Genomic DNA, 11,518 nt, shown 5'->3' on the forward strand with positions numbered 1-11,518 from the left:
GGCTCATTCGCACCCCCACCCTTTGTGCCCTCAGCGCCCCCCCCTCCAGCGTCTGTGTCTGTCTGTCTGTCTGGGTCACCTCTGAAGCCGGTGGCTGGTGTGTGTGTTAGTGTGAGGGGCGGGAGGCTGCCTGTCTGGGGAACTGCTTGCCCCTTCCTCGCTTGGCCACCTCCAGACCCCCCCCCAGCACCCCCACACTCAAACCCAGGCAGAAACACACACATACACACACATACACACACGCACACACGCACGACCTCACTTCCCTGGGATTCCCCCTCAACACCCCCGGAGCTTGAGGAGGGAGCCACACACACACACACACACACACACACACACACACACACAGGGGGGTCCAATGGGGGCCGGGCTGCCACTGCCGTCCGGGGCTGTTCGGACAGACAGGAGGACACAGGCAGCTGGGGACGCCAGACGCCCGGCCGGACGCAGGCAGGAGGCACAGAGTCCAGGTACACACCATCCATCCGGGTTTGGGGGGCTGGGGCGGGGGGAGGAGACGGGGGGGGCCCACGACACCCAGGCAGGAGGCTCAGAGTCGGTACAGACAGACAGACCCCTCCCTCCCTCCCTCCCTCGGCCGCCGCAGCCCTTACAGACACACCCCCCCTTCACCAGCCCAGCCCCAGACACCCTGACACACAGATCCTCACCCGGCAGATGGCAGACGCACGAGAGACCCCTGGGGGCCGGGCGGACCCACCCAGGCCGACACCCCCCAGCTGGGCACTGGTGGCCGAGGGCGGCTGCGGGCGGAGGGTGGCGGCGGCAGCCGCTGCTTGGAGGACCTGGAGCGGGAGGGACTCGCACACTCGCTCTGTTCTCGCACACACACACTCACTCGGGATGCGATTAACATTCAGTCCCCATCCGCCCCTGCCGGGAGACCCACAGCCCCCCCTCCTGGCCTCCCTGGGGACCCCTCCTCCTGCCGGGGCTGGGGGAGGGGGCCGCCCCCCACCCCCAGCTCCCAGCCTCTGCCTCCCTCCTGGGACAAGAGAATGAGGGGTCCACAAATAAAAAGGGGGGGAAGTGTGTGTTGGGGGGGGGGGGGTGGGAGGGGTGGAGAGAGGCAGGGACTCAGAACCCAGCCTTGACATAGCAGCTTCCGCCCTGGACTCCAGGGCCCAGGGGTTGCTGACTTCTGCCCCCTCCCCACTTTGAGGCTTGAGAAGCAGGAGGCCATTCCTAGACTTTAGTCTCCGCCGCGCTAGGACCCATCTTTTGGTTTCTCTTGCCCCAGAAGGCCAGGCTTGCAAACTAGGTCTCCACCATGAAACCAGGAGTCCAGGCTCCCAGCCCTCTCCTCTCTCAGATCCAGCAATTCAAGTCCCCAGCCCCCTCCTCCCTCAGACCCTAAAGTCCAGGCCCCAGTGCCTCCTCCCTCAGATCCCTTCCTCCAGGCCCAGTCCCTGTTGGGCACTCAGACAACCTGACCCCCCAGCACAAACCATCCTCAGGGTCCCACGAGTCCGAGACTCATGGATGTCACCCTCAGGCACCCAGTCCATCCAGGCCTCTGAGGAAACCAATACCACTTCTGTTCCTGAGGCACCCTGGCCTCCGTCACCCATGGGTACTCAAACGTCCAAGAGGAAAGCAGCTGTCTGCTTCCTCCTAGACACAGCCTGGCCCCCGGAGTGGCCCTCAGGCCAGCTGCCCAGCCCACGCCCCTCATGCCCAAGAGGCTGGGCCCAGCGTTCTCTAAAGTGGGGGGGTGGGGTGGAATGCAGGACACCTGGGCCCCCGCGGGCAGAGCCCAGGAGAGTGTGTGTGTGTGTGTGCGCGCGCGCGTGTGTGCATGTGTGTGTGCGTGTGTGTGTGTGTGTGTGTGCCTGTGAGGGGGCAGGGCTGTGGGGGGCTGACTCCAGGGTCTGGGAGAGCAGGGGTGAAGACTCACATTCCCGAAAAACAAGAGGCTGGGGACCTCAATCTGTGGGTCCCAGAGGGAGGAAGGGATTGTGCATCTAGGTTCCCGGGCCAGGATGCTGGAGACACAAGTCGGTGGAGGGGGTACCCTAAGTCTCAAGGAAGGGGGGGCACACTCTTGGGTCTGAGGGAAGAAGGGGGCTGAGTCCCCTTCCAGAACGGCTCAGACCCAGAAGGGCTCCTGGGTCCTCGGGGATGAAGGTGCTGAGGCGCCAGACTCCTGGGTCTGAGGGAGGGGCTGGGGGCTGCTTTCTGGTCTTTTGGGGGGACTGGAGCTGGAGGCCCCTGAAAGGCCAGCGTCTGGGGCCCTGTCTAGGATTTTAAAAAAACTCGCAGCCCAGCCTCCCGAGTCCCTGACAACGGCAGAGGCTGGGAGGCTGAGCCGCCACCCTCGCAAAGGCACAGGCCGCCTGGAGGAGCAGGTGCCGGACTTGGACTTGGGAGTTTCAGATCCCATCGACCCCACAAATTCCTAACAGGCAGCCTTGGGGGTGCCTTTAGCGCCGATTCCGCAAACCCGGAGGTGCGGGCATAGGGGGCGCCGGAGAGCCGGAACTCCGCCCTCGGGGGCGGAGCCTCCCGCCGGACTCCTCCCCCCTCCCGCCCTCCTCCCTCTTCCCAGCTCCTGCTCGGCCACCAGCTCCGGCTTCGGCTCCCCCTCCCAGAGCCCCCTCCCCGGAGCGGAGCCCACCCGAGGGCCCCTCTCCCGCCCCCCCCCCAGCCCAGCTACCCGGCCAGAACATCAGTCCCGGGGGGCAGACCCCCTCCAGCCTGCCTCCCGCCAGCCCAGCCCTGCCAGAGCCCCCTCCCAAAGCATGAATCTCTTCCGATTCCTGGGAGACCTCTCCCACCTCCTAGCCATCATCTTGCTACTGCTCAAAATCTGGAAGTCCCGCTCTTGTGCCGGTGAGACGCCCAGCGGGGCGGGAGGAAGGGGGGCAGCGCGGGGGACATCGCAGGACTCGGGGAAGGGTTTGGAGGCACGAGGGGGACGGGTCTCCCCACCCAGCCCCCCGCTGCTTGCTGGGGATCCCCCTTCCAGTCCGGGGTCACCGGGGGGTCAGTTCCCTTCCCCAGACTAGGGGTGCATACAGTTTGGTGGGGGTGGCTCCAGGCACCCAATTCAGCTCCCCCCGGGCCCTTCTCTGGTGGCCCCGGGAACCGTGGCAGGCAGGGAGGTGGCCCGGAGTTGGTGACGTGGACCGTGGCGGCCAGGAAGGGAGCGGGAGAGCGGCGACCGGTTCCAGGGGGCTGAGGTCAAGGGGGGTCCTTCCGAGGCCCCACCTTGTGTCCGGACTGTGGGAGGACCCCGAGGGGGCCGGGAGTGGCCGTGAGGCCTAGCCTGGGACAGAGCCTCGGGCTGGAGTAGCTTCGGGGCCGGGCTGCCCCCTGGCTGTGGGCCGTGGGAAAGGGCCCTGCTCAGGCGGGGAGGGCTGGGGAGGCCTCCAGGGACAGCTGCACTCTGGAGCCGACTCTGGGCTGGTCCCAGGCGCTGGGCCTTGCTTTATTCCCGGGCAGCCCACTCCCAGCCTACCCCCCACTCTCTCTTTGGACCGCAGGGATTTCAGGGAAGAGCCAGGTCCTGTTTGCTGTGGTGTTCACCGCCCGATACCTGGACCTCTTCACCAACTACATCTCACTCTACAACACCTGCATGAAGGTAAAGGCTCTACCCCACCTGTTGGCCCCTCCTGAGGGGGGAGCCAAGTGAGGGTCCTAGGGAGGAGGGAGTATGGAGCCCAGGCTTCCTGGGCCCAGGGGAGGAAGGGGCTGGGGTTCCAAACTCCTGAGCCCAAGGGAGAGGGGGGCTGGAGGTGAGGACTCCTGGATGTGAGGAAGGAGGGACTGGGGGTAAGGACTCCTGGGTCTGAGGGAGGAGGCTGGGGTCCTGGACTCCTGGGTCTGAGGGAGGAAGCGGCCGGGGTTCCAGACTCCTAAGTTCCAATCTCTTGGAGGCTCAGGCCCTGCACTTTGAGCTGAAGTGCCCTCCTCGTCATCCCCCCTTGGCAGGTGGTCTACATTGCCTGTTCCTTCACCACAGTTTGGATGATTTACAGCAAGTTCAAAGCCACTTACGATGGGAACCACGATACATTCCGGGTGGAGTTCCTTGTTGTTCCCACGGCCATCCTGGCGTTCCTGGTCAACCATGATTTTACCCCTCTAGAGGTAGGCTACCTGGCAGGGTCCTGGTAGTGGTGGGTGGCAGAACAGCTATTGACAGTGGACCCTCTCAAGGGCTTCCTTGTGCAGGGTTTGCTCAGACTTCCTTATTTTATTTACTTATTTTTTTAAAAGATTTTAGTTATTTTTTTGAGAGGGAGCATAAGCAGGGGGAGGGGCAGAGGGAGAAGCAGACTCCCCGCAGAGCAGGGAGCCCGATGCGGGACTCAATCCCAGGATCCTGGGATCATGACCTGAGTCTTAGGCCGACACTTAATGACTGAGCCCCCCAGGCGCCCCCAGACTTCCTTATTTTAGGACATACACGTTCAGCACACAGGTTTGGGAGTTGGATGGTATTAAAGCAATAATAGCAGCACTCAGTGTATTCCAGGTGCTGCTCTAAGCATTTCTTTGTACAGCAGCCCCATTTTACAGATGAGGCAACTGAGGCTTAGGGAGTCTAAATGACTTGTCCAAGGTCATTGGCTTAATGAGTAGCTCAGGAATTGGGAACAGGGGCACTGGAGCCAGACTACTTGGATTTGAATCCCACTTTAACTACTTTCTATTAGCGTGACCTTGGGCATGTGACTTGACCTCTCCATGCCTCAGTTTCCCTATCTGTAAGGTCCCGATCAGGTCATTGTGAGGATTTACTGATTGTGTGGCATGGTCTCATGGTTAAACATATAGACTGTGGAACCAGAGAGCAGGGGTGATTCAAAAGCCAGCTTCTACTACTCAGCAGCTGTGGGACTTTGGGGCAAGTCTGTTATTTTTCTGGGCCTCAGTCTCCTTGTCTGTAAAATGGGGATAATCAATTAGCTCTTCACAGGGTTCTAATGAGAGGTTCATAGTGGTAAAGCACAGTGTCTGGCCCTAGGTAGCAAGTCCTGTGTCAGTGTTAGTTTAATGACTGAAGTTTAATACCGTGCTGATACTTCTTCTAAAAGTCGTGGTTTTTATTCCATGGCATTTTGGTAGCACCTGTACAAATTCCTGGGAAGAATTTTGAGAGAGCCTGTGCTAAGTTTGTGATCTCATACCTCTTGAGGCCCAGCGGGAATCAGAAAATCAGAGCAGCCTTCCCTCCCCAAGGCCCCCTCTGGCCTTGCAGGAAGCTGGCCCTGAGTGGCCAGATGTGCTGATGTTTTCAAAAGAGGCCACAATTCAGGAGTTTTCCTGAAAGATCGAGCTTTACAAATTTGGCCACGTATTCCAACTATATTTCTTTTTTTATTTTTAAGTTTCTTTTTTATAGTAATCTCTACACCCAGTGTGAGGCTCGATCTCACGACCCGGAAGTCAAGGGTCACAGGCTCTTCGGACTGAGCCAGCCAGGCACCCCTCAAAATATATTTCCAAAAGCACTGTGCAGGCCAGACAAATCTGACCGAGGGCGATGTCGGCTCACAGGTCCCAGGAATGTCAGAGGGAGGCTGCACTGCGCCGTGGCGGGAACCCTGGGCTTGGCTGTAGGTCCTGGTCTTTGCAAACATACTGTCCTCACCCCTTTCCTGGAGCACTTACCCATTTTGCAGATGAGGAAACAAAGGCAGGGGGAAAGCACTGGGGCTTGCTTTAGGTGGAGGTGGCCAGACCAGAACCCAGGACACTTGGCTCCAGCTTTTTTTTTTTTTTTTTTTTTTTAAAGATTTTATTTATTTATTTGAGAGAGAGAGAGAATGAGAGAGAGCACATGAGAGGGGGGAGGGTCAGAGGGAGAAGCAGACTCCCCGCCGAGCAGGGAGCCCGATGCGGGACTCGATCCAGGGACTCCAGGATCATGACCTGAGCCAAAGGCAGCCGCTTAACCAACTGAGCCACCCAGGCCACTTGGCTCCAGCTTTTGCAGTTCCCTCATTCAGAGGGGGGAGGTCACTTGTGCAAAGTATTGGTACCCACTGTGTGTCCAGCTCTGCGGTGGCTATTCTACATAGGCCATCATCCTGTCTGACCCCTTGGCCGCCCAGGACGCAGACATCCTCATCCCCATTTCTTGGAGCACTAAGGTGAGGCTCAGAGGGGAGAGCTCACAGGATTTGATCCCAGGTCCACCTGCTCGCAAAGCCCATGATATTAACTGGTGCGTGCTAAAAAAAATTATTATGTTTTTAAGATTTTATTTATTTATTTGACAGAGAGAGACACAGCAAGAGAGGGAATGCAAGCAGGGGGAGTGGGAGAGGGAGAAGCAGGCTTCCCGCGGAGCAGGGAGCCTGATGCGGGGCTCGATCCCAGGACCCTGGGACCATGACCTGAGCCAAAGGCAGATGCTTAACGACTGACCCACCCAGGCGCCCCTAAAAAAAATTATTTTTGAATCATGGAAGAAAATTATTCTTTAAGAATTCAGACATCACAGGGCGCCTGTTTCTCCCTCTCCCACTCCCCCTGCTTGTGTTCCCTCTCTCGCTGTCTCTCTCTGTCAAATAAATAAAATCTTAAAAAAAAAAAAAAAAGAATTCAGACATCACGAATAGAGAAATGAACACAATGAAAATGTGACCTTCCGTCTCCTCTTCTGTCATAATTCTCTTCTCCAAGGGTGACCCCAGGGGTAACAGCTGGGCGTGCATCAATTTAATGGGTATGTTTTTTGAGAGCCTCAATACACCTGACTTGCTAAGAGCTGTGCTGGAGGATCCTGAGTGATCATGGGAGTGAATGCTGGAGTCCAGTGCCTGGGTAGGAGTCTACTTCTACTCATATTGTGGCTGTGTGACCTTGGGCCTCAGTCTTCTTCTCTGTATAATGGGGATAACAATAGGATTCACCTCCTGGGATTAAGACATAAGCCAGTTAATACCCATAAGGTGGTAGAGCAGTGCCTTGGATATGGTAAATGCTATGTAAGCGTGAGTTGTTACGAATGCACTCTTGATGTTCCCCCCTTTTCTCCCACAAAACCAAAACAACTGAGGAGGAGCCCCACCTGCCACCTGGCCTCGTTCTCTGAGGGGTGGTTTCGGTGGGTCTGCAGACCGAAAGTCACCCCAGGTGGGACTTTCAGGTTGCTGAGGACCGAGAAGGAGCTGACAGATGTCTGCAGTCTCTCCTTCCCCCTCCTACGATGCCCTGTCCTGCCCACAAGTGATGATTGTCACTGCTTTCTAAATGGTGGCCGGCAACAGACAAGCACACGGGGGGCTTGCTCCCATTCACTCACTCGTTCATTCAGGCATCGAATATGTGCCTGGCTCCGTGGCCACGGAGTGAACAAGATGTAGGATCCTGGGCCTCGTGCAGCTCGCTCTTGTTCTGCTGAGAGCTGCCAGGAAGGAGAACAGAGGGGGGTGATGTGACAGTCCTGGGGGTAGTACTGGTCAGGGGAGGCCTCTCTCAGAGGTGATGGATGAACGAGGCTGCAAGGAGGTGGAAGAGGCCAAATGTGACAGTTTGGGGGGAGACCTGTGGGAACAGTGAGTGCAAAGGCCCTGGGGCAGGAAGGAGTGTGTCGTGTTGGAGTACCGGCTAGGAGGCTGCATCCTGGAGAGCAAAGGAGGGAGTAAGGGACGAGGCTGGAATGGGCCTTGAAGGCCACCATTAGGAATTTGGCATTTATTCTGGTTGTGATAAGAAGCAGTGACTGGAGGACTTCAAGCCAGGGAGTGACAGAGCCTGATTTATGTCTCTAAAGATTACACATTGAATAGCGCCCCAGCAAGGGTGGGAAAATCAGCTTCACTTTAGAAATAAGGAGGTGGAGGCTCAGAGAATCTGGGTCTCTTGCCCAAGGTCTCAGAGAAGGGAAATCTCAGAGCCAACATTCCAGCCTGGCCTGCCTCTTGGAGGGGCATGACTGCAGAGTGCTCATGAGCACTGCCTCCAAACCCTTGCTTTGCGTCCCAGCTGCGCTGCTTCCTAGCCACGTGCTCCTGGGCAAATCTCTGGGCCTCAGTTTCTTCATCCGTAGAATGGGGATGCCAGTGACAGGCTCTCCCTGGAGGGGTGGTGGCGAGGATTAAGTGGCAGAGTCAGGGACGCGGGTGGAGCTGTGTCTGGCATCACTGTTGGGCCCGCTCAGCATCGCTGTCCCCGTTCTCCCTCCACCATCCCTGCGCCGGTGACCGCGAGGCCGCCCGCCACCTGCCCTCCCGCCTCACCCTGCTCCCTGCCCGTGCTTCTTCGGTTCCCCACAGATCCTCTGGACCTTCTCCATCTACCTGGAGTCGGTAGCCATCCTGCCCCAGCTGTTCATGGTGAGCAAGACGGGGGAGGCCGAGACGATCACCAGCCACTACTTGTTCGCGCTGGGTGTCTACCGCACGCTCTATCTCTTCAACTGGATCTGGCGCTACCACTTCGAGGGCTTCTTCGACCTCATCGCCATCGTGGCGGGCCTAGTCCAGACTGTCCTCTACTGCGATTTCTTCTACCTCTACATCACCAAAGGTAATCAGCATGGAGGGCCGGCCGCGGGGCATCCTGCCCCGTCCCCAGCTCCCGCCCTCCCTGGGGCCCAGGCTCCGTCTCCCCAGCCCTGTAGCCCTCGAGGGAGGGCAGGCTTCCTCTCCCAGCTTCTGGGGTCCCAGGCTCACCGCCCTCCTAGGAATTTGGACCTCCAGCCCCTGCCTACCTAAGAAGCAAGGCATCGTTCTCCTAGCCCCTGTGTCCCTGAGGAAAGGGCAGCGAGGCATCGGAGGTGTGGGGTGGGGTGGGGGCTGCTGCTTGCTTGCAGAGCAGCGTCCTCCCTTGACCCCACAAACAGCGGGCATCCCTCTCCCCAGCCCCTGGGCCTTTGGAGGACAAAGAGACAGGACAAAGAGCGGGCAGGAGTGGCCTCTGACTTTTCCTCTCTCAGAATCTGTCCTAGGCCCTCCTCCCACCCTGAGGTTCCAGGTCCCATAAAAGATCAGAATTCCTACCTCCCCAACCCCAGCAGCGCTCAGAGAAGGGAGAGGCTCCTCTCTGTTGCTTGGTCTCTGTCCTCACCCTCAGGGACTCAGGCCCACCAAGATTCATACATTCATTCATTCATTCATTCATTCAACCATCCAACAAATGTGTTGAGCACTTTCTGTGTCCCTGGCCAGGGCTAGTCTCTGGGCGTGCAGCAGAAGGAAAAAAGGTGGCCCTCCCCTCCCCTGTGTTCTAATCTGGAGGTGATGGTGAATGAACAAGGAGAGAGAGATGGTTGCAAACAGCAAGAGAGAAAGAAACCAGGGATGGGTCAGTGAGCAACCGGGGAGGGTGAGGGGGCTGCTTTATATGGGGGGGGTGGTCTGAGGTGGCGGCGATGGGAGCAGGGAGCTGAGAAATGAGGAGGGAAAGAGGGGACAGTAAGGGCAGAGCGTGGAGGCAGCCTGCGGCCCCCAGGCTGGGCGGGAGGGGGGGGGCAGGAGGGGGACGGTGGCACCTGGCCAGCCCTACCAGGCCCTTGGACCCTGTCCTTCTGAGACCCCTAGGTGCCTCTTGCCTGCATCACTCAGCCCACCCCTGGGCAATTCAGGCCTGTCCTCCCAGCTTATGATGTGGGGCCCTGTGGCTGACCCTCCCGGCCGCTCCACCAGCCGAGCATCCAAGCGGGCGTGGGAGGCTGTCCCCTCCACAGGGCCCCCGGGTAATGCCTGCCCGCTCTGTCTCCTCGCAGTCCTGAAGGGGAAGAAGCTGAGTTTGCCGGCGTAGCCCTGGGCCCGGCCATCCCTCTCCTCGGCGGCCCGCGAGAGGTGGAGGAAGGCGCGAACAACGAAGAGCCTTCCCGTCCAGGGGTGACTTTTTAAAGAACCAACCTCTCCGCACTCCCTGGCCCCCCTCCTGCCGGGTTTCAGGGGGGCGGTGGAGGACCCAAGTCTTGGGGAGCTCAGGACCTGGGGTGTTTGTAGTTTTTTGCCTTTTAGAGAAGAAAAAAAAAATCTTTCCACTATTTAGTTTTTGATTCTGATGACTCCTTTCTCTTCTACTCTCTGGCCCCCGATTTTTATAAACTGTTTTTGAGTGTCCTGTGGGGCGGGGCAGGGTCGGAGATCTTTTCCCTCCCCCAAAGCCCCTCGGCTCCCTTGCAGACCCTACCCCCCAGCTCTGCCCATTGCCAAACACTAAACCTGCACATACCCACCTGTCTGACCTCCCACCGTGGCCAAGAACACAGCCTCCCCGCCAAACCCCCCAAAGTTCAGGACTGGGGAGAGGGAGGAGGGGAGGGACGGTCTCCCTGACTTTTCAATATAATTTTTTCCCAGAGTTTGGGGTTTTTTGGTCTTGTCCTCATTTTTTGACAATTTAGCGGGGGGCGAGGGGGCCAGACATGGCAAAGGGGGTTGGCCTGAGGGTCACTGTGGCTCAACAGCCACATTTTTGTACAGAATTGATGGTTGATTCTTTGTTCTCTTGAAATAAACCGAGGAAAATGATGCCTCTTTCGCTACTCCTTGCCCTCTCTCTGGTGTTTGTGGGGTCCCTCCCGGCCCCTCTCTCTGCTTCTCCTTTATCCCATCGACAGCCTGGAGGCGACCGAGGCCTGGGAGGAGCAAACAGGTGAGAAACTGGGTTCCCCGAGTTTGCTCTGAGCAAACCTCTGAGCTGCACCCTCACTCCTCACGGCTGTGATGGGGAAGAGGTTTTGGGGGGCGGGGTGGTGGGGAAGAGAAGAAAATCTTGAAGATTCTCTTTATCTTGGCACAGAACTTTCCTGGCCGTTCTCCCGAATCCCAGTACTGCAGAGGACCTTCAAGAGCATGTGTTGTAGAGGTTACCAGTGGGCAGCCCCTGTCCTGCCCTCATTTGGCATTTTGTTGAGCCACTCTGTTTTCTTTAAAAAGAAAAAATAAATAAATAAATGGAATCTGTTGCCAGCCTTTAGAAATCAGATTTCCACATTGAAATCTGGATTTCTGGCTTCTCTTGAAAAAAAATCCATCAACCTGACAATGCTGGGTCCTCGCTTCCGGGTGGCAACAGATGGCTGGAGCTGAATGGAAGAGATGTGAGCCTTCCATCACCATCCCCAGGACTTGGCCGAGGGGTTGCTACCGTTTATTATTGGGCTGACACGGGCATTTTTTGTTTTTGTTTCATGGAGTTAAAAGAAAAGCCAAATATTTTCCACGTCTCCCTCCTGATCGGCTTCACACCTGGCCTATTATCTCCTTCACTTGCGTTAGCTGCCTGGACCTTGTCAGGCTTTTGGAGTTTTGCCCCCTGGTTCAGGATGGCTCCCTAGATGTCCGCCAAGACCTTCCCGAGCCATGTTCAGTTCTGTCAGATGGCTCTGGAAGCTTCGGCAGGTGGGTAGCTGGAGTTTCCCAAGCCCGCGTGCCTGGCAGTGTGCATTGCATGGATGAGGCTGCTGGACCCCAACAGCACCCCTGAAGGGGGGTACTTTGAGTAGGAGGAGGAAACCAGGGCCTAGGGACAAGGGGCAGAGGTGGCGTTTGTCCCTGAGCTTCCCGATGCTGCAGCCTGC

At 57.8% G+C, this 11,518-nt stretch overlaps 2 protein-coding genes across 3 annotated transcripts in view; one reads left to right on the forward strand and one right to left on the reverse strand.

Annotated features, from left to right (window-relative positions):
- Nucleotides 1–986, reverse strand: part of GRIN2D (glutamate ionotropic receptor NMDA type subunit 2D) — a 37,269-nt gene extending 36,283 nt beyond the window's left edge. Inside the window, exon 1 of the mRNA XM_032388944.1 lies at nucleotides 672–986. The gene's annotated coding sequence lies outside the window, so the exon portion shown is untranslated. The remainder of the gene's footprint in view (nucleotides 1–671) is intronic.
- On the forward strand, nucleotides 18–10,482 carry KDELR1 (KDEL endoplasmic reticulum protein retention receptor 1). 2 transcript variants are annotated; one of them, XM_032388367.1, is made up of 5 exons: nucleotides 18–470; nucleotides 3,507–3,607; nucleotides 3,958–4,116; nucleotides 8,256–8,508; nucleotides 9,707–10,482. In XM_032388367.1, the coding sequence occupies exons 1-5, from the start codon at nucleotides 359–361 to the stop codon at nucleotides 9,739–9,741; spliced, it is 660 nt and encodes a 219-aa protein (XP_032244258.1). In that variant the 5' UTR covers nucleotides 18–358; the 3' UTR covers nucleotides 9,742–10,482. The 2 variants fall into 2 exon arrangements, with proteins under 2 accessions (XP_032244258.1, XP_032244259.1); XM_032388368.1 differs by lacking the exon at nucleotides 18–470 and adding an exon at nucleotides 2,574–2,853.
- Nucleotides 10,483–11,518: the final 1,036 nt, after the last annotated feature.

Source organism: Phoca vitulina, unplaced genomic scaffold (assembly GCF_004348235.1).
Source record: "Phoca vitulina isolate PV1807 unplaced genomic scaffold, GSC_HSeal_1.0 scaffold52, whole genome shotgun sequence".
Classification (NCBI taxonomy): domain Eukaryota; kingdom Metazoa; phylum Chordata; class Mammalia; order Carnivora; family Phocidae; genus Phoca; species Phoca vitulina.